Here is a 25,540-nt window from a genome sequence, read left to right as displayed (position 1 = left end):
TAAGCAGAGTGTCACAGCATTGTTGTCAGCATCCCTCTTATAAAGAGGGCATTAAGTGAAGGCCCCTGAATTTACATGACAAACAAATAAGGGAGTCAAAAGGCCAGTGAAGAGGAGGTAGGGATCACAAGCGTAGTTCACTAAAATAAATAATCTACACCAGTTTTTAAAGGCTAAAAATGTATAAATTCTAAATGGGGGAAGAGTAAAAGGTATTTGACAACTTCAGCTATTTACAGACAATATAAAAACTGCACAAACCAAATAATGTCATGACTTTAAGAACATTTTTTTTCTTTCTGGGGGGAACTCAAGCTGATGTGTCAATTGAACAATTGTTCCTTTTACAACACGAGCAATCTGGCATTCTCTTCCCAGTCTTATTAAACTATCCAAAGATTAAAATAAACCCTAATTATGAAGGTGGGGTTTTTTTTGCCTTTTTTTTTTTTAAAGAAACCCTGCAGGCAGCTCAAAAGGAAATAGCCATAACATTCTTTGGTAACCAAAAGTTAGCAAATGTGGACATTTCAAGTGCTAAAAGTTACAATGAAAACTTTCCATTCTGCTAAGTAGAAGACAACTTCTGGCAAAATATAGTTTATATAGTTTGCAAAGAAAAGCTCCACCCACCGTTCTATAGTGCAAGTTTTCAATTTTAATTCTGAAAATTGTATTAAACAGGAAACTCAAATCCTGTCAGTGTATTACTTACTCTTCTCTCCCTCTCGTTTCCACTGCACTCTTTGCCTACAGTCATTTCAAAGCTCTCCAAAAGACATCTTGCTTTGATTCAAGGAGGAGACTCACTCTGAAACACTCATCTAAAAATCAAGATGATGGGGGTGGTGCGTGTGTGGCTGCACAGCAGCCTACACCAAACAAGGGTGCCATTTTCACATGCCTTTGTTATTTTTTTACCCAAAAAAGAAACAAACCAAAAACCTTTTTTCCCAGAAAAAAAAAAAAAGTACCTGGACCAATTCACGACCCTCCCCATTACCAACTTTTATGTTACTCCTGTTATGCTCAAACTCCAGCACCCAAGGGCCCATACTCCTTCACGGCAGCTGAACCACCACCTCTCGGCAGCCTCGGCCGTCCGCTCCCCGTGTATGGAACTCAGAGGCTTCATAAACATCAGACTTTCAAAAAGCAACTGCCACCCGGTTCCACGAAGCTTCCAGCCCTCCGTCCGGGCGTGTGTTGTGCTCCTCTCCTCTTCCAACCGCTTCCTTGCTACTACAGGAAAGGGTTTGCAAAAACACACACGCTCCCCTCCCGTCGTCCCCCGGCAGATTCCCAACATCCCCCGTGAAGGACGTTGAGCTTCTACTTGCTTCAAGCCGTGGCGCTCCGGTGCCCCACAGGTCCTCCGCGTTCCTAGCATGCAACGGTCCGGCATATGCGGCACGAACACGGCGCCCACGCGATCGACGCTCAGCCGCGTGAACTGTTCCGATCTCGGGGTGGATGGCCCGCTCTCGAACCCGCCCCGACACCCCCGGCAGGCGACGTCTGGAAGACCACCACCAAGAGTTCCCTGACGCTTCGCCCCTAGCTCTCCTCTGGTGACGGGCCCATGGCACTCTGACCGGTCCTGGCGGCCGGCCCCAGGGGGCTCGACGCGGCGGCCTCCGTGGCGTCGGCTCTGTCGTCCAGCGGGGTCTCGCCGCCGGGGCACCGGCCGAGCGGCTCCTCCCTGCCGGCCCCCGGAGTCCGGCGGCCTCGGCCGTCCGCGCCCTCCGCCCCCTCTCCGTCTCCCTCCGAGATGACGGTCATGGGGCTGCTCTGGATCCGGTTCCGCAGGCTGTACCGGCTGCTGGCGGCCGAGGGAGGGGTCCGGCTCCGGCCGTAGCGGGCGCCGGAGAAGGACAGGCTCCGGGGCATGAGGCCTTCGGTCTTGACCCACTCCTCCTGGGCCCTGCGGGTCCCGCTCGGGGACCGCCCGTCGGGGCTGTCCGGAGAGGGCTCCGCCTTGGCCCTCTGGGACCGCGGGTCCGTGGTCTTCAGCATCTCGGCCGCGGACATGCGGGAGCCGGTGTCGGAGCGGCTGCCCTTCTTCAGCAATAAGGCTTTGAAGTTGTCGCTGCTGGTGCTGCTCTTGCGGAGGCTTCGCTGAATGGAGCCCGGCTGCTTTAGGGAGGCGAGGGTGGGGGCCGCGCTGGTCGGGGTCACCGGGGGCGAGGGGGAATGGTTCCGGGAGTGGTCCTCATCAGAGTCTTTACGGCCAAGGACTTTCCTTTTGGATCTGAAACGTGCCAACGAACAGGAAAAAAGACCAACAACAAAAAAAGTCAGTTCCACCAGACTAGGAGATGCCATCCACGTTCGCACTAGCTTTTTTTTCTTTATCGTATTTGTTAAGCCCTTACTATGTGCCAGGCACTGTATTCAGCACTGCGGTAGAAACAAGCTAATCAGGTTGGACACAGTTCATGTCCCGCACCGGGCTCACAGTTAAATGCCATTTTACAGATGTGGGAACCAAGGCACAGAGAAGTGAAGTGACTTGCCCAACGTCACACTGACACTCGGCAGAGCTGGGACTAGAACCCAGGTCCTTCAGACTCCAGCCCATCTTCTATCCACTAGGCCATGCTGCTTCTTTATGACCGATTTGCCACGGGACTGTGGGTTGTTCAGGCGATATCTGTTTTCCAATATTGCTTTCCTCCCTGATGCCTTTCTCCTGATTTATTAAGTTGCTTTTTTTAGGGTCGAGGTCAGAACCCGACCAACCTTCCAAGGGGGCGGGGGAAGGAGGGGAAAATGGAACATTTCGGGGACGTGGCCCAGGAGTGTTCAGAGAACTCGACTCTTGGAAGCAGCATGGCCTAGTGGCGAGAGGGCGGACTTGGAAGTCAGAAGACATGGGTTCTAATCCACTTGTCCGGTGTAACTTAACTTTCCTGTGCCTCAGTTTCCTCATCTGTAAAATGGGGATTAAGGCTTTGCACCCCATATGGGACGGGGACTGCATCCAACCTGATTACCTTGAATCTACCCCAGTACTTAGGACAGTACTTTGCACATAGTAAGAGCTTAACAAATACCATAATTATCATCATCATCATCAATGGGTTATTTCCCATTGCCGATCTCTTTTTAAGTGCTCCTTTATCTCCCGAAATCATGGTTTCCAGGTTACTGCTATCAATGTGTTCTCTACCTAAAGACCATAAGCAGTGCTACTGCAGGGTCAGAGCAATGATCCGTCCAGTGCAAATTCTGCTCCTGACATCAGAGCCAAAGGTTTGGAGGAGCAGCTCTAGCTAGGAGAGCTATTAGAGAAAAGAGTTAGGAGTATCTTTTCAATGGCATTTCATTGGGTGTCTTTTAAGCAAACCAGATGATAAATCCTGCTGGCAGGGTAAGGTACTTTTTGAGTAGTGATTAGGAAAAGACTAGTGGGCAGGGTGTGGAACGGCTGCTGCTCCTCTCGTAGCATTTCCTTCACCTGACAGAAAGCCGTCTGTCCGTTCATTCATTCAGTTGTATTTATTGAGCGTCTACTGTGTGCAGAGAAATGCACTAAGCGCTGGGGAGAGTACCATACAACAATAAACAGACATATTCTCTGCCCACAACGACCATACGCTACTTTCCACCGTACAATGCTGCTCTTCATTCGAGGCTATCAATCAATCCATCAGTGGTATTTATTGAACATTTACTGTATGTATAGTACTAGACACTTGAGAGAATCAAGTACGTAAACCCAATCTATAATTTATATATAGATAATGCTTAGTACAGTGCTTTGCACACAGTAAGCGCTTAATAAATGACTGAATATCTTTATTTATTTATATTAATGTATGTCTCCCCCTCTAGACTGTAAGCTCGCTGTGAGCAGATGATGTGTCCGTTTAATGTTATATTGTACTCTCCAAGTGCCTAATACAGAGGAAAGGCTCAATAAATATGACAATTGAAGACTGAATGAGCGCTCAATAAATATGATTGAATGAAAGACAATGAATGAACAATCACTGTCCTCAAGACGCTTACGATCTAGCTAAATTTCTCAATTTAGGTATTTACCTTCCTTAGTGGTTATTTTTGCTGGAGCAACTTCGTAATAATAATTATAGTGATGGTATTTGTTAAGCACTTGCTACATGACAAGCACAGTTCTGAGTGCTGGTCTAAAGAAAGTTTACTTTTCTATTTTATCCTTCCCAAGAACACCTTCTATTCAATTTATTCCAAGAGGGTATTTCTCTAGTGTAGCATTTATATAATGGCAAGAATGCATCTCATTACCCTTTGTTTACAATCCTTCAGCCAGTTTTCAATTTGCTTGATGGGGCTCAGCTCACATCAGTGCAAATGTGAATGGAGTTTTCTACTCCTATTTCACAGGGTCCTAAAAGTGATGCTATAATAAAATACCAGCTCAATTATGTCATCTTCTTTGCCCTTTTCCACTAATTCGGGTTTGAGCGCGGCAACAAATTTGGCAGATATGGCTGGTTCTCTCAAAATAACGACGTAATCTGTTTCAAGTTTCTAAAAAGCTTTCTTCTTTGGCATCTAAGCCTCACAAATGTATATCACACATGACTAAAAAGAAAATATTGTTTTTCTGATGAGGTGGTTTGACTAGGGTAAGCATTTAAGTAGTTAATGCCAGGCTTCGGAATTAATGGTCTCAGTGAATCTGAGACATTCACACCTCGGCTGGTGCCGCAAGATTCCATCTGTTCTAAAATCTAAAGTCGGTTGACTTGCAGGACGAAAGCTCATTCTGCAATTGGAGCGCCTGAAGAATCTTTATTTTTAGACGATGATCTTAGGAGACATAGAATATAAGAACAAAAGTGCTGTGATCCCACACCCCTGGGATGGATTTTGATTGCCTAGGTGACAAAAAGTCATCACAGGGGTGTGGGAAGCAGATTTGGTTTTACACAGCTGGTTACATCCAAGGCTTCTTTTCAGTTTGTTCATACCTTGTGGTGTTAAATCTCTATCAATATGGAAGGCTCATTTCTCACTCTCCATTACCCAGGCATCATTCGCAGGGAAGTAAATCAACGAGATTGGATGCCACTAAAGGACGAATGCCATAAGCGAACATACCATCGGTTCTTCCACAACATGGGTTTTCACCACACGTTTTGGAGAGAACACTGCTGGAGCATTAGGGAACGCACTTCAGACAATCTGGAGAGAAGGTGGCGCTATGTTGAGAGAAACGGTTGAGCACACGTTTGGCATCGGACACAGTATATCACAACGCTGGAATTCCTTGGCGTGTGTGGGGTTCATTAAAAATGTAATCCCCGTGCTATAAGAGAACTTGATTAAGGGTGGGAAGTGTGCACAATATTCTTAAGGAAAGCACGCGTTTCATTCAACCTATGACAGAGATGAGATGACGGTCACCCCCAGGAATCAGGGGTTGGGTTTCTGTGCCCAAGCACTTGGCGAGCAACCGGCCCTACTCCAAATCGATAAGAATCAAATGTGTTGGCTTATGTGACCTCCCAGGAAATGCCACACCAGATACCCACAGCACAGTGTGATTTCCAACTCTTGTACCACTGAAACTCAAAGAACACGGGTGCTCAGGTGCCCCTGGAACTAGGCTCAGGGGATGCACTGTTCTTTCGATGAGGCACAAGGGCGTTGGATGAAGATGCTGAAGGGGAACAATCTAAAGTTTCCTAGGTTCTTAGTGCTAGGAATCCACACCTAAGGCTAAATAGAAACCACAAGAAAACCGGAGAGGCGATTTTCCCCCAGAAGTTACAGAGAAGGGACAGAGAGTGGACTTCTTCCGCACGTTGGCGATTTCACTACTTAGAATTCACTACTCTTTCAAAGATGTATATTTTTCCTTTGGAGTTGTCCAAAATGGGATGCGTCTGCGTTGCGTCGGAAAACTTGGAGGTGGTCGGCACCGAGCAGTTCAACACATTCTGGGGCCTCTGGAGATACATTTTTCGAAGCAGCGGGGTGGCTGACAATGCTATTTCACACAATGGTACGTGGACTTTTTTTTTCTATGGTTTTGTCTCCGAAGTGAAATAATTCAAAGGTTTCGGAGTCTGTTACCCGCTGAGTGACATTAATGCCATTCAACAGAGATGTCTCAGCATATTGCCACATGCCAAGACGGGGGAAGAGAAAAAAATGTCAGCAGGCTTAAAACTTCAAATCCAGGGACATCCATTTTAGGGGTTACACATAAACTGCCACGGCAAATCCACAGAGGGACTCATTTTTTTAAATGCCCGTTGCCACTAGATGGTGCCACGAGCACACTTCAAAAATCTAAATGATTTTTAATTTATTGACTACCTCCTGTTTTGAGGCTTTTCCTGCTCTTTGTTGAAAAGCTCAAACGATTAAAACTTCATCGGAAAAAATCGATCTTTCCAGTGAAGCGGAACGAAAAGCTAACATCTACGGGTAGGGAATGACTACCCTCAACCTACATCGTGCTTTTTAAATCCCCAAGCCAACGTGCCACACATCTCATCCAGGACTGGATTATGATTCTCTATAATCCAACTCTTGTCATATAGTTTGTCATATGACCGACAGACCGGGTTACTTGCCAGTTTAAGCCATGCTTGCCAGGAAGCATTAGCGGTGAGCCTCTGTCCCAAACTGCACCATACAACCGGCGAAGGAGAGTAAAGGGGAAAGGGGAATGAAAACAGAGATACATAGAAAGCAAGAGTGAAGTTAATCAGGCAGGTAAAAGAACAGCACCAAGTAGACACGACATGACCTCTTAAAAAAAAAAAAAGTTTCCAGGTGGACAACTTGCAGACAATCAAAAGCAGCTGAAATAAATTTTCAGTCCTCCTTTCCGAGAAGAGACTGTGAAATAAAATGACTAGCACAGAGGGGCCCTTAAGTTGTGTGGGGATTCCACGGTTCCCCTTTAACAGTGAAGGGGGCTTGTTTTGAAAAGGGAAAGGGGGACAGCCGAACTAGACAAAAGGAAATGCCTTCCCGGTACCTGTGAATCGCTGCAAATAGGTCTTCCGTAGTTCTCGGTCTACTTGGAGTCATCACCTCATCACCGTCTTCTTCCTTACCGCTGGTACCAGGCTGGGAGGCAGGGCTGGCGGAATCCACCTCAAACACCCCGGCTGCAGAGGAGCAAGCGGGAACACATCATGGAAATCATTTGAGTTTCACTCTGCAGGCGAACCACCGACATCATCCTCACTGCCGTTCGACAAAATGCAAACGCCACAGGGAGTACCCAGCGGTCCGCGGTTTGATTTTCAATGAGAACGGAAAGAAAGGGGGATGAGGGGGGAAACGTCAAGGGAGCTGCCTGACAGGAATTCCCATGTTCGTTTTTGCCGGCGAGCAGAAAGCCTTTCTTAAGCCTTCCTGTAAATTCTATGGAGATTGACTGCCATTCTTTCGACTGTACACTGTTCTGAAATGGGTCCGTGATGCTCTATATAAGCATCATGAAATCCTTCTGAAAACTTCCCCGCTTCCGCTTTGCTCTCGACTTTACTCTGCCCATCTCCCTACGAGAGAACAGGAGATCCAAAACCCGAACGTCACTGATTTGGGGCTCTCAATCGCCTCTCACCTCACTCTTTAGGGATAAGACCCCGAAGGCTCTGGGGGCTTTGGCCGCCCTTGAAAAGTCTGGAGAATGAAAGAGGAAAGCGAGACTTACCCCTTCCATCCTCCTGGGACGGGGGGAGGTCCCCGTGGCCACCGGGACCCCTTCCGCTCTCCGAACGGACGCTTTTTCCCGTGGCAGTGGTCTCCTCCTCCTGTCTAGGAGCTTCTCGAGCTGGTGATGCAGCAGGCTGTACCATCGAGGCATTGGCTTCCGTTGCCTCACGGACGGTGGAATCGGCTCCTCCCTCGGGAGCCGCCCTGCCACAGTCCGGCTCATCGGCACCGGGTCCCACTTCCAAACAGTCTCGCGCCTCTTCGCGGCCCGTAGCGCCGGTCCTTCTTCTCGTCGGACTGGGTGTGCTCCTGTCTATTTCTCTCGCTTGGGCTTTCTGCTCGTCCGTGAAATCTATCTGCGGGGGTGGCACCACGAGGAGCAGTTTGGGTTTCTTTGAGATTGGGGGTGGCTTCCTGCTGGAGGGAGGGCCACGTGTCTCCTTCGGAGAGCCCGGTCGCTCCTGGAGCCGTGCGGGGCTGAGGCCGGGGTGAGCCTTCTCGGCCGGCCCCGGGGCCGGAGCAGCTTCCTCCCCGTCTGTTCCCGCAACTGGCGCTTCGGAAGGCCGAGCCGGGGGAACGACAGCTTCGAGGCTCTGAAGGCCAATGGGCTGAGCTGCGTTATCTCGCTGACCCCAACGTGAGCTCTTAGAGGGAGTCGGAGGGGTGCTTTTCACACTGGCAACCTGGGTTTTGATCTCCTCCTCGCTGCTATTTTGGGCGCTCGGAGGAAGGGATGGTTTTAAAGGATAATGTGGCACACCTGGAGTTATTTTTCCCTGAGATTTAGTTCCAGTTGGGGACCCAACTGACGGTGCAACTTCTGGCCCCGGGGTCTTTTTCACAGGCCTCAACTGCACCGTCTGCAGGACTTGAGTGGTTATTAAGGGCATTGGTGGTCTGGGACTTTCCTCCTTCCGGGAAGGCTGCTTTAATGTACCATTGGCCGACTCTGGCTGGTCGTGCTTTCTAAAAGAAGGCCGGGCATCTTTCATCAGTCTGGGGTCAAGCGGTGGGGCCGGTGGAGGGACCGAAGAGGGCCCGGGCGGGGAAAGAGGGGATGGGAAGGGAGTCGGTGAATCTGACAGGGCTGTACTGAAGGATGGGGGTGGTGGGGGGAATCCCTGATCCCCAGAACTGAAAGGCGTCAGGGCTTCTGGAGGCGGCGGGGGGAAAAGCGGAGAGGGAGGCTGAGGCGGTAGCCCCATGGCACCCAGCGAGGGGGGAGGAGGAGGGAGAGGGGCCTGCTCGGGAGTCCGCGGGGGCCTCGGGGGAGAAGGAGGAGGAGCCGGGGCGCCGACGACCGGGTCCGACCTCTTCACGCTCACACTCCCTTCGGCTGACGTGTTGGACGAGAGCGACGTCGAGGACGAAGAGATGGACACGGACGAGATCAGAGAAGATTTCCTCTCAGGCACTTTCGGTTTGAGCTTCGGCTTCCCGTTTCCCGGGGAGGCGGATTTTAAAAAGACAGGCACCGGAGTGAGGGCGGTGGGGGTATTGGACTGGCTAGAGTAGCCGCTGGAGGGAGAAGTGACTCTGTGAGACTTCTCCGGAGAAGCGTTCTTTGGTTTGGCCGCCCCGCCACCGGGCCCCGGTGGCAGAGGCGCCCTAGACCCATCGTGGAGGCGACTGGCAGGATCGTCGCCCGGTGGGGCCACTGCGGCGGGCGGGTAGGGCGGCCCCCCGGTCTTCGCCGGGTCTTCCGGCACGCCGGTGTAGTCGATGTAGTAGCCCCAGGGGTCCGTGTACTCTGACCGGACGCTGCTGGTGTCACTCTGGGAGGGCGTGACGGGGCACAGGGAATACACGTTGGGCGCCATGGCGGACATCATGCTACTGCTGGCGCTGACCGTGCTCTGGCTGCGGGAGCGCAGAAGCCACGGCTCCTCGTAGTCGCTGCAGGGGCTCTGAGATGGCGAGCTGGCTTCCTGGCACCGGAGGTTTAACTGCAGGGAGTGCTGGAGGGTGGCGATGAGCGTCTCGTTCAGCACCTGCCCGTTCGACTGGGCCCCTTTCTTGGGGGCCCTCTGGAGGGAGTCCGTCCGGGACGGGGGGAGAGGCGGCTTTTTGGCCTTCTTCAAGGAGATGTTGCGCGAGAGGGATCGGTCGCAGCAGTCTGTGCGGTCCCCGGGGTTCTTTGGAGCTTTCCCATCGGGGACATCCATCGCCCCGGGCCTGGGGTGCCCAAAGCCGTTACTGCCCCCGTACCGGCTTCCGGACTTGAGTCCGGAGTCGGTGTGCATGGAGGTGTAGTAGCCGTCGTGGTCCACCGAATACAAAGAGCTGGCGTCTTCTCTGACTGACGTCCTGTCTAAACTGCTGTTGCTCCTGTTACTTATGGGAGTGGAGAAGCCGGGGGTGGCGTAAGGGGGCCTGAGGGGAGATGCCTTCTCCGGAGACTTATATGCCCAATGCTCTGTGCCGCCATACCCTCTGTCCCCCGAGCCACTGGACTCGCTCCTGCCGTCGCTGTCCTGGGAGTGGTTGGGAAAACTTGAGTTGTTCCTCCAACCGTAGGCCGGGTTCTGGGGTCCGGTCTCACCGTCTCCCGGGGCGCCGGGGCAGATGGCGGGATCGCAGAGGGTGTCTGAGGTCTGTGAGTGGCGGGTAGAGCTGCTCTCGCTCCAATTTCCACTGGAAGACTGGTGATCATCTTTCACCGCACCGACGGCTGCGGGATAGTCTCGGGTCTTCGTTTTAGCGGAAGACGAGGAGCTGCCGATCTTACCGTCCGGCTGCCCCGAGCTCTGGGTCATATGAATGACGATGACCTCTGAAGAGGAGGACAGCGTGGCGTTTGGTATGACACACGTGGAGTATGTCGTGTGAGGAGAAACCACACATGCTGGGTTGGGTCCTTTTTCGCTCTCAAAGTGACCCGGCTCCCGCAATTGAGGTCTCGGAAGGGCCCCGGTCCACGGACCGCATCCCACGAGTACCGGGCTGTCGGCCCCTTGCGTTTTACTCATCTGGAAGGGTAGGAGGTCGGCCAGGTCTTCTGCTGGGTCGGAACCGGTCGGTGCCCGGTCTAGAGGCTGCAGGGATACCCTGGTTCCGGGTCGTGGGAGGCTATGGAACCCCACCTCGCTGCTTAGGCGGGAAGGGCCCACGATGCCCGCAGAATCGCTCAGCACCGACATGTTGCTGGACGAGTTGGACAGCTGGCTCATCTGGGCAGCAATGCCCTGCCCTTTCTGAGCCCTGATTCTTCTCACGGATGGAGGCACCACTTTCACCTCATCGGTCTGGCAGCTGGAGTCCCTGGTTTCAGAGCGCTGCAGGGCAGAGCGATAGCCATCCATCCTTCCTAGCGTGGAGCAGTGTTCCGGGGCGTACAGAGAGTGACCGCGAAAGTCGCTCTGGCCACCGCCAGTAGCTGGGGGCAAAGCACAAGCTGAATTATTGTCTGACAATGGGTATATCCCATATTTCCATTCCACCCCAAGTCCCCACCTCTACCCACGCTCAGCTAAGCAGTTTTTCCTTCTCACATGACCATCTTTCCCCATCCATTTTGCTTTTATCTCCCTTTCACACTTACGCTGGGAAAATATCTCTAGACAGCTCCTGAAAAAAAATCCTTGTTATTAATTTTCTAAATGACAACTTAAAAAAAAAACCCCAACAAACGCTCCAGGAGTAGAACGGAGTTCTGAGCAAAGTGCCATGAGATTTCAGTAGTCAAGGCCTACTGGGCCCTGAAGACATGGACCCCAGAATCTGCATCTTATGAAAAGAGACATTCAACCCCCATGTACCAAGCCAAAGGGTTTGTGCACCTCCTAATCTTAAGGCCCCCATGATTTCCAGTTTAGTCATGAAGAGTGTAATTATACACCTGTCTTGAAATAAAGCGTTAAGAAACAATAATCATTTTATTCAAAATAAAGGAACTCCAGAGGGGGGAAAATATGATTTACAGACCCATCTGTGTTTCAAACATTTCATTCTCCATCTTGAGCCATAATCGTCTGCTGGTGACATTCAAAATTTTTATTGCAATCTGTTGTGTTACAGACAGAAAAATGTAACTTCTGGTGGGGAATAAGCAACAGGAACAGATGAGCTTGTGTCAAATCTAAGTTCAGATGCAATGCAGATCCCCTCAAATTGTCATTACTTATTGGCTAGAACAATCACAACAGAACTTGGGAGCTGTTTGACAGGTAAATACAGAGAAGGGAAACAGAGAGGAAAGGGAGGGTAAGCAGGACTGAATTTTAGCCTTTCCCTAGGAAAAATCTTCAGTACATTTTGGAAAGCCAGACCCAGACCTAAGGTGAGCCAAAGAATGCATAATAATCATTACGCTACAGCAGACTTAGAAACGCACAACCGCTCGTGACTATTTTGTATAGTCTGGGCAAGAAAGAACCTATTGTATAGGCAACTATTCTACCGTGCTGTATCCACAAGGGTTCAGATCAAGTCATGGTTCAGATCAAGTCTAAGGGGACTTGCTGTGAACTAAGCAAGCTGTCCCCGGAACTAAGCCCTGAGGATAAAGATGAGCAACTCGTGGTCTGCTAGCTGCCTCTTCTTTAGCCCTTGTTCCTTTTTCCCCTCCAATGCCCCGATTGAGCACAATCCTCTTCTCTCTCACAGTTAGGGAACAGAATTCCGTAGCTAATGTGCATTTCTATCAGCGCGCTGCTAGGTGGTATGAATTACAGGCAAACGATCACAGCCCCAGCCCAATTTGCTTGGATACTACTTCTCTCCGCCCAGTGCTGGGGAGAAATTCTGAAGATAATGAAGACAAGCTGCCCAGTTGCCCCCATGGAGAAGAGATGAAGGTCAAGTTTTCTCCTGAGGCACACCTACTGCAAAGAATGGGAACAGGCCAAGGGATTCATTAAGGTCTTCTGCAAAGCAGCTGGTGTGGAACACAGAGGGAAGCTAAATATTAAGGGACAAAAGGTGAGAGGTTTAGTCAACATCTTTTTGAGAAGGGTGTTTCTGATGTGTAGTGTATCACACTGCCTGGGTTCCACTTTTGAATCATTTGTGGTTTCCAAAGTATGAACTGTATTTCAGTAATGTCAGTGCTTACAATTCAGCAAACCCCTAAATGCTTCTGCTTTATTAATGAGGTGAGTTTCCTTTTACAAATTTTTAATTTACTTATTGGCCACAAGTAAGGCAGTGGTCTAACAATTTAAACATGGAGAAGGAGACAGTTTATATTCCTCTGTGCATGATTCCAAGATGGAATATCTGAAAAACCTGAATGAACACCAGTCGAGTTTTTATTCAATTCAAACCACAACTTGTGTTAATATGGCCATTACTTCAGAGTAATTTAGTAATCTGATTCAAATATTAGTTATTTCTGTTTCAAAAAGTTTTAAATGTGTATGACAACGGGCTTGATAGTGATTTAAAATGGATCACTGTAAGGTTTGCTGATCACAATGTATAGAAATTTACCCCAAGTGAGGAGACTATAAGAGACTGTGAATATTAAACTTGATCAGAACAACTGGACAAGATAAATAACTATAGCTGCAAAATATCTGGACCTGGGAGGTTATTTACTCTCATTATTTTTTGAAGATCAAAATGTAGTTTTTTTCCACAGTACTAATTATCTGTGCAAATACAATAGCTTTCTTCAATTCAACACATAAACAGGGGCAATAGCTACTTCTAGCTGAAAGGTGAGAGAATATATTTTTGCAAAGCCCCTGAAGATATTCAGAACTTCGAATATCACAATATTAAGAACAAGGAAATATGATTACTGCTCCTACCTCCCCATTCTCTCACCCCTAGTGACCACGTTACTTATGCTGTTGACAAAAATCAAAGTCATCGGGCTTGAGCCCCTCTCCTCACTTCCCTCCTGCACCTGCATCCGCTCTCTCTTCTTTCTTGGCCATCACTCAAAAGGTCTCCACAAGGACTTCAACACACACACAGATATTCCCGATAACTTTTCTGCTCTTCTCACTCCTGAACTCTACCAACCTCCTGCTCCATCCCACCTCACCCACTTCCCAACTAGGACATATGTTCTACCTCATCTTTACTCATTGTACAATCCCTAACCTCAACAACTTTGTAATTCTACTTTCTGGCCATAACCTCAATTAATCAATCGTATTTACTGAGCGTTTACTGTGTGAAGAGCACTGTACTGAGAGACTATTCTATAACGGTTAGTAATGTTCCCTGCCCACAATGAGCTGATAGTCTCCTCAATACAACCTTTCTCACAAAACTGTTCTGACTTGCATAGAACCCTCCAATCTTTTGACCCCCCCCCCAATTATTCCAAGTCATCATTGCCCTATTTGGTCTCCATACCCAACCTAACCTACTTTATCTTGGCAACAAATCCACATCCTCAACTCCACCCTCTTCACTGAACTCAACTCTTATTCTCCTGTCCCGCCATCCCTCTCAGACTACCTACCTACAACCCGGGATTACCTCCACAGAATGCTGCTTCCATTCTTGTGCTCAAGCCGAGGAGCACTGCTGAGAGAAATCCAGTCACCAGACTGACCTCGTCCGTCTTAATCTCATCCTAGCCTGACCTAACTCTGCCCTCTCCTCTGCCCAGAAACAGTACGTTTCCACCCTTATCAACTCCCAGATGGTCCGAGTCAGATATTTCAGATGTTTACATGATATAGATAATAATAATGGCATTTAAGCGCTTACTATGTGCAAAGCACTGTTCTAAGCGCTGGGGAGGATACAAGATGATCAGGTTGTCCCTTGTGGGGCTCACAGTCTTAATGCCAACTTTACAGTTGAGGGACCTGGGGCAGAGAAGTGAAGTGACCTTCCCAAAGTCACACAGCTGACAAGCGACGGAGCCGGCATTAGAACCCATCCCCTCTAACATCCCAGCCCGGCTCTTTCCACTGAGCCACGCTGCCAAATTGGCTTTACTATGTCCGACTGGATTATGGGCCTGCCTGGGCACCCACATCTGTTCATACTCTACCTTGCTGAAGGGGTTGATTTACAGCATGTTCATGAGCCGGGTTCTCTGATTGATTCCTGTAAACAGGATCTAACTAATTAGAAGATGTGCCAATCTTCTGCCACAATAAAATCACAGTGGGTCCCAGAGACCGAGAGAGAATGTTTCTGAAAAATCTAAATCAGCATCCACCCCCACTGCCCCGTAGCTGCTGGCTCTGAGAGGGGCTCTGGTCGCTATTGCCTCTCTGAGGGTCAGAAAGGAGGTGCAGGGGGACACTGGGAGCATTGCATTAGTGAAGGAGGACAGAGAGGCCAGTCTGAAATGGACTCATCTGAGTGTCCCACCTCCCCCTTCCCTGGCTCCTCCTCCCCAGTCACTAGATCAGCTATTAATTGAGTTAAACTATTTAGACAATGGGCTGAGGCCCCCACAGCCCTTATGTACATATTTGTAATTTATTTATATTAATGTCTGTCTCCCCGACTTGACTGCAAGCTCCTTGTGGGCACAGAATGTGCCTACTCTGTTGTATTACACCTTCCCAAGCATTAGTACAGTGCTCTGCGCACAGTAAAACACTCAATAAATACTGTCACAGACTGATAGGTGAGATATGATAGCTGCTTAGCCAGTCTTTTGGAAGGACTTAGCCAGATTCAAGGATTGTAGTTCTAAGTGATAATTCTTCATTGAACTGTTTCAGCATTTTGTTTCCCTTCTTTAACCTCCCCCACTTTTCCCACCTCTTGCCTATTATAACCTCTCCATCTATTTCATCAGTAAGATTGAAACTATCAGGAACGAACTCCCTAAACTCTCCCTTGCACCTCTCCAGTCCAACCCTCTTCCTGCTCACTGTTTGACTCTCCCATCCTTCCCAGCAGTATTTCATTAAGAGATCTCTGGTCTCCTCTCAAAATCTATCCCCTCCTTCTATGCCTCCAACTCCACCCCCCACGCCTTATTAAAACCACATGCCCCTTCCTTGCTTTCCTCCCTGACCCTCCATCTTCAACTGCGCACTCTTCAGTGGCTCCTTCTCCACCGCTTTCAAACACTCCCAAGTATCCCTTGCTCTAAAGAAACTGTCCCATGACTCCACAGCATCCTTTAATTACGACTCCATATCCTTCCGGCCCAATGTGGGACAACCATCTATCTACCCCAGCACTTAGAACAGTGCTTGGCACATAGTAAGCACTTAACAGATACCATAATTATTATTCCTTTCCAAACTCAAGGTGTTAATACCTGCTGCTTCCCCTTTCCTTCATTTTCTCGACTACCAGCCTTCTAGCTTACGCCCCTTCCACTCCACGAAACAGTCCTCTATAAGGTAACCTATGACTTCCTTCTCTACTCCATCCTAATCCTACAAGACCTCTCAGCTGCCTTTGAAATTGTGGACTACCCTCTTTTCTTGGAAACACTATCTAACCTCGGCTCCAATGAAGCTGTCCTCTCCTGATTCCCCTCCTACTTTGGGTCACTTCTTTTTAAGGCTCTTTCATTGGCTCCTCCTCTGCCTTCCACTTCCCACCTGTGCTTATCTTCCAGTTCTGGGACCCCTTCTGGTCTCCATCTACACCCACTCCCTCAGAGAACTCATTCGCTCACAAGGCTTCAACGACCATCTCTACACAGATGATTCTCAAATCTACATCTCCCGTTCTGACCTCTCTCTTCTGCTGTCTCGCATTTCCTCCTGCCTTTAAGGCATCTCTACTTGGATGTCCTGCTGACACCTCAAACTAAACATATCCAAAACAGAATTTCATGTCTTTTCGCCTTCACGCTCTCCTCCACACAACTTTCCCATTGCTGTAGACAACATTAACATCCTCTGTCTCACAAGCCCGTCACCTTGGCATTATCCTCTCCTCCTCTCTCTCATTCAACCCACATATACAGTCTGTCACCAAGTATTGCCAGTTTTCTCTTCACATCGCTAGATGAATCCCCACTCTTCCGCTCCATCAAAACTACTACTACTCTGATCCAAGCACTTATATTCCACCTTGACAACTGCAACTCCTTGCTTACCTCCCCGCCTCCTGTCTCTCCTCACTGCAGACCAGACTTCAATCTGCTGCTCAGATCATTCTTCTTCTAAACTTTCACCCTGCACACATCTCCCCCCTCCTCAAAAACCTTTCTCTGATTGCCCATTCATTTGCATAGCAAACAGAAATTCCTTACCCTGGCATTAAGGCACTCAATCAGCTTTCCCCTTCCAGTCTAACTTTGCTCTTTTCCCAATTCAACCCAGCTCGCAGACTTCACTCCTCTAACACCAAAATACTTACTATACCCCAATTTCATATTTCTCTGTTAACCCCTTGCCTCCTGCCTTGTACTTCACCTCCCTTTGCATCTGACAAACCTCCACTCTCTCCCCATCTTCAAAAGACCTACTAAAATGATATCTCCTCTAAGAAACCATCTCTGAGTAATCTCTCAGTTCCCCACCCTAGGGAACTGCACTGCCTATGCACTTGGGACTATTATAATAATAATGCTTGTTAAGTGCTTACTATGTGCCAAGAACTGTTCTAAGCAGTGGACAAAATACAAGTTAATCAGTTTGGACACAGTCCCTGACCCACATGGGGCTCATAGTTTAAATAGGAGGTAATAGAGTTTAATCCCCATTTTACAGATTAAGTAACTGAGACACAGGGAAGTTGAATGAGTTGCCCAAGGTTACAAAGCAGACATGTGGCAGACTGGAATTAGAACTCAGGTCCTCGGACTCTCAGGCCCATGCTCTTTCCACTTGGTCTTGTTGCTTCTCTGTACTCCCAAGGCTCTATACTCCCTAAGCACTTTGAAACTCACCCTACCCCCAGGCCCACAGCCTTTAAAAACATAGCCTTACAGTGTGTTACTTCCCCTATCTGTAACTGATTTCAATATCTGTCTCCCCTAGTAAATGGTAAACTCTTTAGGGGTAGGAATCGTGTCTCCCAATTCTGTTGTACTGTACTCTCCCAGTCATTTAATACAGTGCTGTGCATACAGTAAGCATTCAATAAATATCAATGATTGACTGACTGGTTTCAAAATCTACCCCATTTCTAGCCGTGCCTCTGAACCCATCCCTTCTCACCTTTTAAAAACACTTCAAGCCACCTCCTTCCCCCTCTGGCCATTAATCTTCAACAATCACTCACAGAGAGTTCCTTATTCTCTCCCTTCAGGTATTCCCACATCTCCATAGCTTAAAAAAAACAAAAAAACCCTTTTCTCTGTATCACACTGTACCACCCAGTTACCCCAACACCTTCTTCCACCCATTCCTGTCCAAAGCCACAGATCTACTCCAACTGACTTCTTGACCCTCTTCAATCCAGCCCCCACCCCCATTTCGCAACTGAGCCCAGTCACTCCAATGCCACCAATGGCCTCCTTGCAAAATACAAAGGACTCTACTCCTTCCTCGTTCCCCTCGACTGTTCCCAAGCCTTTGGTTTTAGGGACAGTTTTCTCTTGGGTCTCCTAATCTCTCTGCCAATGTTTCTCCTTCTTCCACCAGTGATTTCTCTGCCTCCCACTATCTAACTGTGGGTGTCTCTCAAGGTCCTAGTCTCGGTCCCCTTTGCAAAACATTGTAAACTCACTTCCTTGGGAAACTCCTCCTGCTTCAACTACCAATCCTCTGCTGATGCCTCCCCAATCTACCATCTGGCCCTGTCCTCTCCCCTCTACCTTGAATTTCCTCCTGCTTCAAGAACACCTATAGATGGATATCCTGCTTAGCACATCCCAAACTGAACTCATCTTCCCTCCCAAATAATAATAATAATGTTAGTATTCGTTAAGTGCTTACTATGTGCAGAGCATTGTTTTAAGCGCTGGGGTAGATACAGGGTAATCAGGTTGTCCCACATGGGGCTCACAGTCTTAATCCCCATTTTACAGATGAGGGAACTGAGGCATAGAGAAGTTAAGTGACTTGCCCACAGTCACACAGCTGATCCTCTCCTCCATCTAACTTTCCTGTCACAGCTGACCACATCACTATCCTCAGTCTCTTAAAGTTATAACTATGTCATATTCTTTGACTCTTCCCTCTCTTGGAACTCCCCCCGCCCCCCCATTTTCAGCTGGTTTTCCCTCTACAGCAGTTTTGGGATCCAATCTTTCTCTCCATCCAGATGCTACACACTTTCATATTCCAGCATGACTACAGCATCAATCTTCATGCTTATCTGCTGCCTTCAGTCTCTCCCCTCTGCTATTTACCCTCTCTTCTCTCACTACACCTAGCACACGCAATTCATTCCTTTCAAGCCAACCTACTGTCTGTGCCTCCTTCATCTTGACCTCTGGTTCATGCCATTCCATCTGCCTGGGACTCCTTCTCCCTTCCAGCAGACCACTGTTGTTCCCATCTTCAAAACCTTCTAAAATCACATCTTTTCCAGGAGGTTTCACTTGATCAGTCTCTCATCGCCCCATCATACCCACCCCAAATACTACAGCCCTTCTGCATCACCTAAGCACTTGAGTACTCATCTCTCTCTGTAAGCACTTATGTTCCTACCTTTATATTATTTTGCTCCCTCTATAATTTGTTTTAGTGTCTGCCTCCCCCACTAAATGTATGTACCTTGAGGTCAGGGATCATGTCTACTAATTCTATTTTAGCTTCCCAAGTTCTGAGTACAGATTTTTGCCCATAGCTGGCACTCATCTGCTACTCACTGAGGTTTCTGGGAGAAATCACCAATCATATTCTGCCTTTAGAGAAAGTCTGCATACCTCCCGGTCCAAGGCGATGTGAAAGATTCCCAGAGTCAAGAAGCTCTGTTTCAAACTACTGAGAAAAATCAGAACCAAATTTACAGCTTGTGATGGGAGGCAGCATACTACTAGATCCGAAGGAGGCAAAATATAGCCCCAGCATTGGAACTGAGCTACCAATTGGATGGTACTGGGGAAGTAGCATGGCCTAGGGGAAAAGCATGGGCCTCAGAATCAGAAGACCTGGATTCTAATCCCAGGTCTGCCACTTGTTTGCTCTGTGAGCTTGGGCAAGTCACTTAACTTCTCTTTGCCTCAATTTCCTCCACTGTAAAATGCAGATTAAATCTCTCTTCTCCCTCCTATTTAGACTGTGAGCCCCATTTGGGATGGGTTCTATGTCCAACTTAACTAGCCTGTACCTACCCCAGCACTTAGAACAGTGCTTGACACATAGTAAGCGCTTAACACATACCATAAAAAATAAGCCTTTGCACTTCTGTCCGCAGCTCCTAATGGGCTGTGGTCTCTGGGCCAGTCACAGATGGATTCAGCTCCTCACGTCGCTATGTCCCGTGGTTCTGAGGACCATGGCATGGGAGGGAGGGATGCTTACTGCATACACAGTGGAAAGATTCAAGACCTCAGATTGTCCTTTCATAACCATTAGGGTGGCTAGCGAAGAGACAACCATCTATTAGACTCCAGTAGCGTTTTTTCCTCCCCTCATGGGATTGAAATTGGGATGGCTCTGCCCTATAATCACAAATGAGGATCAAAATTGGCCACCCTGTATTGAGGACTGTTAAAGGAAGATATGGAATTAGGGACTCCATCGTGGATCCCACTGGGAGTTCTGAGTAGGGTCCAGAGACCACAACTGAACCAGACTCCACGCTAGACAAGATCAAAGTTGAGATTTAATTAGCAACACAAATGGGGGCGGGGGAAAGAATCACACTAGAAAATGCTAAAAATCCACATCTGCAAGCAGTACTTAAAGCCACTGAGATTTGAGTCTGTCAGGGTGAGGCTGAGGATCTGATTAACAAAACTCAGAAGGCATGTGCTTGGCCATGCGGCTGCCTGAGAGGTTTGCCTGAGAAAAAGCAGAGAAATAGGATTTAGTCTAAGATAAAGCCCCAAATTAAGATAATAAGCAAATTACTCTGTTGTAGCTTCTTTCTCCCCAGGTAGGGCTTAAATAGAGAAATAAATTCACTTTACGGAGTTCTCTTCTGGTTGGGACTCTGAAGTAGGACGTGAACTCTTCAGAGCCAACAGGAATCGCCACTCATCTGCTGACTCTTCACTCTGCTCCCAGGAGAACTTGGTTAATTGTTCTCATCCTTCCTCCCCAGCCAGGGCTGAAGAGCCAATCCCATCCTAGAATGTTACAAACGATTATGGGGGCTCCTAGAGTATTCCAAACTGTTCTGATCATGGAGGTTGTCTGTCTGTCAGGTCTAATCTTGATGCCTAACACCATTACCTTGCTCCTCTAAGTATCCTGTTGTTACTGTTAGAGACAAAATCTTGGGCTGGATCGACCACTGGTCTCAAACAGCACTGTTTACGTGTGGCTGCTTCAGAGACCATCAGAAACCGCCAGAAGCTGCTTCTAGTCTTCAGCTTCCCTCCATTCTCTGCCTGAAAAAGTTGCCCAGGCCTGCACCAGAGAGATATAGTGTTTTCTGTAGTTGTTGTTCAGAAAAAGGCAACACCTACTCTTTACTAAACCATCTGTCACCTCAAGAATTTTGAAGGCTCAAGGGACACAGGACTGAAGGCATCCTGGATAATCCAAGTTCACTGATTCTGGGTCTTCCCAACCTAGATGGGGTTGGCAGCTATTTCTCAAGCAGGATTGGGAAGCAAACCAACACCGAGTTTAAACTCTTGGGAGGAGATCCAGCTTTACTTTCCCTCCTTTATACTCCATGTTGTTGCTTACATCGACTTCTGAAGAGTCACTTGGCTCAAAAATCCTTTATTTTTTACCCTACGCATCATATAGAAAACTCCTCATAATTGGCTTCAAAGCTCTCTACCAACTTGTTCCACCTTACCTACCAGCTGTTTTCCACTTTGCTGCTTTCGTTGCTGTACCTTGCCTCCATCCTATCACTTACACTCTTCCTCAGCTTGAAACTCCCGCTCTAGCCAAATCAGACAGACTACAGCTCTCCCTTTATTCACAACACCTCGATTTCCTTGTCTTCCAACAATCCTTCCCAATTAATCTCCTACCACCCTAAACCGAATAAACCCATCAGTCAACTCTGGTGTTCATGAACTTATTTACACCCATCCTCAGCCATCTTGTATATGTTTAATAAAGAGTACATTTATTTTGGCTACTCCGCTTGGAGATACTTTTCATCTGTTTGTCCCACTAGTATACAATAAAGTCTTTGTAAGACAGAAATACGTAATTTCTTCACTTTGTACTTTCTAAGCACTTAGGTGGTACACTGCACCGAAATGCATGCTCAGTAAATACTTCTCCCTCCTGCGCCTGCAAAGAACCCCAGCCAACTTCATCTTCGTGGGATGTAGCTGGTTCTTCCAAGGTCGTTGACTTCTCTTTGCTTATATTATTTCGATACTAGTCCGTCTGTGCACTATCTTAATTACTAAACAGTCTCAGGCACGATACGAGAAAGCTATTTTTCTTTTCTCAAACAGCTGAGAATTGGACCTAGTCCTTGGAAGGGTTTGCTGAGCCCTGCAGGAATACTGCTGAAAGAGAAATAGATGTGGCAGTAGAAGACTACTTCTTACTTGAACTTAGCAGGACACATAATTACCAAAGATCTGACACACTGTGAACTTCCAAGAAAATAATATCCTCAATCTTGGGAAAAAAAGAGCAAGGCAGTAATCATTCATAAGCACCAGACCATTTTTTCCCTTTTGTGGAATGAAAAGGAAATTCTTGCCTTAATGACATGCTTCATCTCAATTAATATTGATTGATAATGCTCATATCAGTCTGTTTCTGGACTCTGCCCAAAATAATTCTGTACCTCCACAGATTCCTTTCTCTACTTAGTCTGCACCTTATGATTTTTCTCTCTTCAAAGTCCTTGCATCCCTCATTACAGGAGTCCTACCTAAAGAAGCAACATGGCCTAGCAGATAAAGCATGGGCCTGAAAGCCAGAAGACCTGGGCTCTAACCCTAGCTCCACCACTTGCCTGTTGTGTGACCTTGGACAAGTCACAATTTCTCTGTGCATCAAGTTTCCTCAACTACAAAATGGGGATTAAATACCTGTTCTCCCTCCTACTTTAGACTGCACAGGGACTGTATCCGGCCTGATTAACTTGTATCTACCCCAGCATTTGACCCGTATAAGCACTTAAATACCATTCCAAAGAAAAGAAAAAAAGGAAGAGGAATGCCGTAATCCCCACCGACCTTCCCTGAATGTTGCCATGGAAAGATCGGAGGGCATTGATGGTATAGATGGAAGAGTCCTCCAGCTCAGCCTGATCCAGCCGAGCTCCAGTAGTATGGACCCAACATACCCAACCCAAAATACGACCAGGTCCAAAGTCATGACAGGGAGAAAGGAGGGGAGGGAGAGAAACACTAAGCTTGTGCATGCAGTACAACACATGCGAGTGACCTCAGAGACAACTGGGAAGTTGCATGCGCGCACACACACACACACACACAAAGTAATTCTTAGTTCATGCACAATGGCATGCAACATCGAACTTGCCAGGAGCCCCTAGTGTCTGATCCCTCTGCTCTGAGGAGAAGGCCTAAATTCAGGGAGTGAGAGAAGGCGGGGAAGATATTCAAGTCTGATCCAACATTCTATAGACCAGCCTGGTCTGAAGGCAAGGCCAATATCTTGTGAGCCAGAGTTCACACAGGGCTGCAATACCTGAAATCCCACTGGATTTAGTTATTTCAAAGATAATGTACCCAGGAAGTTTACAAGTTATTTAAGATATATTGGCAAGGAAACAGCCACCGGTACCATTACCTTTAGCCCAGGGTAGCCATGGTACATCCTGGACAGACCTGGGTAATCACTGTAAAGAGCAATACTCTTGTGGCCTAGCTGAAAACTTAAAGCTCTCAGCACCTACCACACTGCAATCACAATATCCAACTTATCCACTACTTAACTAGAAGGAATGAAGGCTAGAAAGAAACTACATGATGAATTTTGGAAACAGAGAGGAGATTTGGGATCATTTAGAAGGTTTTTTAAAGTGACAAGACCACCTTATCCATATACACTCAGTTCTGCTTCACTACGTGTTTTTACTGCACGTTTTGGCTAGAATGTTGTTGGACAATTAAGGGACATTGTTCTGACAATATGAGTCAGTTCAGATACGGCAAACCAGAGTGCTAAGAAACTGCATTGCAAAGCTCACGTGCCCAAGCATGTGGCATCAGAAAGGAGTACTAGAGCGTGGGTTTTTCTTAAAATGGGTTTTGCAAGAACACAGCCCCCACATTATTGGAGAACATGGTGTGTGTCTGGAAAAAAAAATCAGCATCTTAAAATCAAAATTAGTCAACTAGGAATAGGGATGATGTGGTGACTGAATAACAGTTACTCAGAATGCATAATCCAATGGATTATGGGAAGTAGCATTGCCTAGAAGAAGAAGCACAGGCCTGGGAATCAAAGGTTCTGGGTTTTAATTCGGGCTCTGTCACCTACCTGCTGTGATTTTGAATAAGTCACCTAGCTTCTCAATTTCTTAGTGTCTCAGTTTCCTCTTCTGCAAAATGCGGATTCAATACCTGCTCTCCTTTGACTTACTCTCTGGGCCCAGGTGGGACCTGATTATCCTGTATCTACTCCAGCACTTAGTACAGTGCTTGACGCACAGTGAGTGCTCAAATACCACAGTTATTAACAGAATGATTTCTTTAATGAATAAATACTACAAAGAAATAAAAGCTAAATAACACAAAGAAAATCAGAGGCCCGGCAAGTACAAACAAAGCCTGTGATGATATTTTCGGAACTGGCGTAATAATAATAATAATAATGATGATGGTATTTAAGCGCTTATGTGCCAGGCACTGTTCTAAGCACTGGGCAGACTGGCCCTTTTATTATTAATAATAGAAAGGAAAGATAAAAGTATTAATGAGATGGTAACACACTCTAGGGTGATACTAAGATAATGAGAAAGAGTTACGTGGAAGATAACCTCGGGATCCAGGAAGTAGGGAGTTGAGCCCGAAGTGCTTTGCTACAACAATTTAGTGCCAATATTTGCTGAGTGAGAAACTATTAAGAAAATTCTGCATCTCTCATAAGCTGGTAGAACTTTCGACTTCTCTGTTACGCCCATACTGAGCAGGAAGAAGGGTAAAACTAGATCCAATGCCAGTGCTGTAAGGAATCTCGAGACAAACCACAGGACCAATGCCCCACCTCTGGGGAAATGATCCATCGACAAGTTCTGGTCAATTCCCAACCTTTGAAGATGTACTTTATGGGGTTTGCCTACACCTACAGAAGCATGGAGAAAGTTGGGTTGCAAAACAAGAGTAAGAATGAGCATGGCTGCAAGAACTAGGAGAAGAAACCATACTACATTCCTAGAGAATGTGACAATTAATTCATGCATGATTAATCAATTAAGAGTCCATCTTTGGGCACAGACAGAAAACTGAAATTACAGCTCATCCAAAGAAAGATAGGAGTGAAAAACACAAACCTGGCACTTCGGAATAATGAAAAAAATGCAGGAATGGAGGAGTGAAGAAAAGTTAATAGAAACTGACAGAACATGAAGAGAAAAAAAAACTGGGGATCTACATTTAAAGCCTGTTTCTCTACTGTTGCTTTGAGCAGTTGAAGTGGAATATAAGGTAGCATCAGTTTTAAGGTAAACCACTTTGGGTGTAATATCTCAAACAATCTAAAGCCAATCAAATTGCCAGGTTGTCTGGTGAATGCCAATATCTAGTCTGAAATGGACATTTTCCTCATTGACATTCCATTAGTGAATGAAAGTTTCCATCCAGCATGAAAAGTGCACCTGTGAAGTGTGGAAAAAAAAAATCTAAGGAATGTGAATGCTTAGATACTGCTCGTTCTCCAGACTGTGAGCTTGTTGTGGGCAGGGACCACGTCTAGCAATTGTGATCTATTATGCTCTCCCAAGCACTCAGAACGGTGCTCTGCACACACACACA

The 25,540-nt window shown here is 47.3% G+C and overlaps 1 protein-coding gene across 4 annotated transcripts in view; it reads right to left on the bottom strand.

The window, feature by feature from the left end:
* Positions 1–1,469: 1,469 nt before the first annotated feature.
* The window catches only part of NHSL1 (NHS like 1), a 158,685-nt gene continuing 134,614 nt past the window's right edge, over positions 1,470–25,540 (bottom strand). For all 4 annotated transcript variants that reach the window (XM_029051760.2, XM_029051762.2, XM_029051786.2 and 1 more), the window contains 3 exons: positions 7,667–11,044; positions 6,983–7,115; positions 1,470–2,251 (listed from right to left, as the gene is read on the bottom strand). In XM_029051760.2, coding sequence (XP_028907593.1) covers positions 1,558–2,251; positions 6,983–7,115; positions 7,667–11,044 — 4,205 coding nt within the window. In that variant the 3' untranslated portion in view covers positions 1,470–1,557. The remainder of the gene's footprint in view (positions 2,252–6,982; positions 7,116–7,666; positions 11,045–25,540) is intronic.

Source organism: Ornithorhynchus anatinus, chromosome 2 (genome assembly GCF_004115215.2).
Source record: "Ornithorhynchus anatinus isolate Pmale09 chromosome 2, mOrnAna1.pri.v4, whole genome shotgun sequence".
Lineage (NCBI taxonomy): Eukaryota > Metazoa > Chordata > Mammalia > Monotremata > Ornithorhynchidae > Ornithorhynchus > Ornithorhynchus anatinus.
This window is presented reverse-complemented; position numbering and strand designations above follow the sequence as displayed.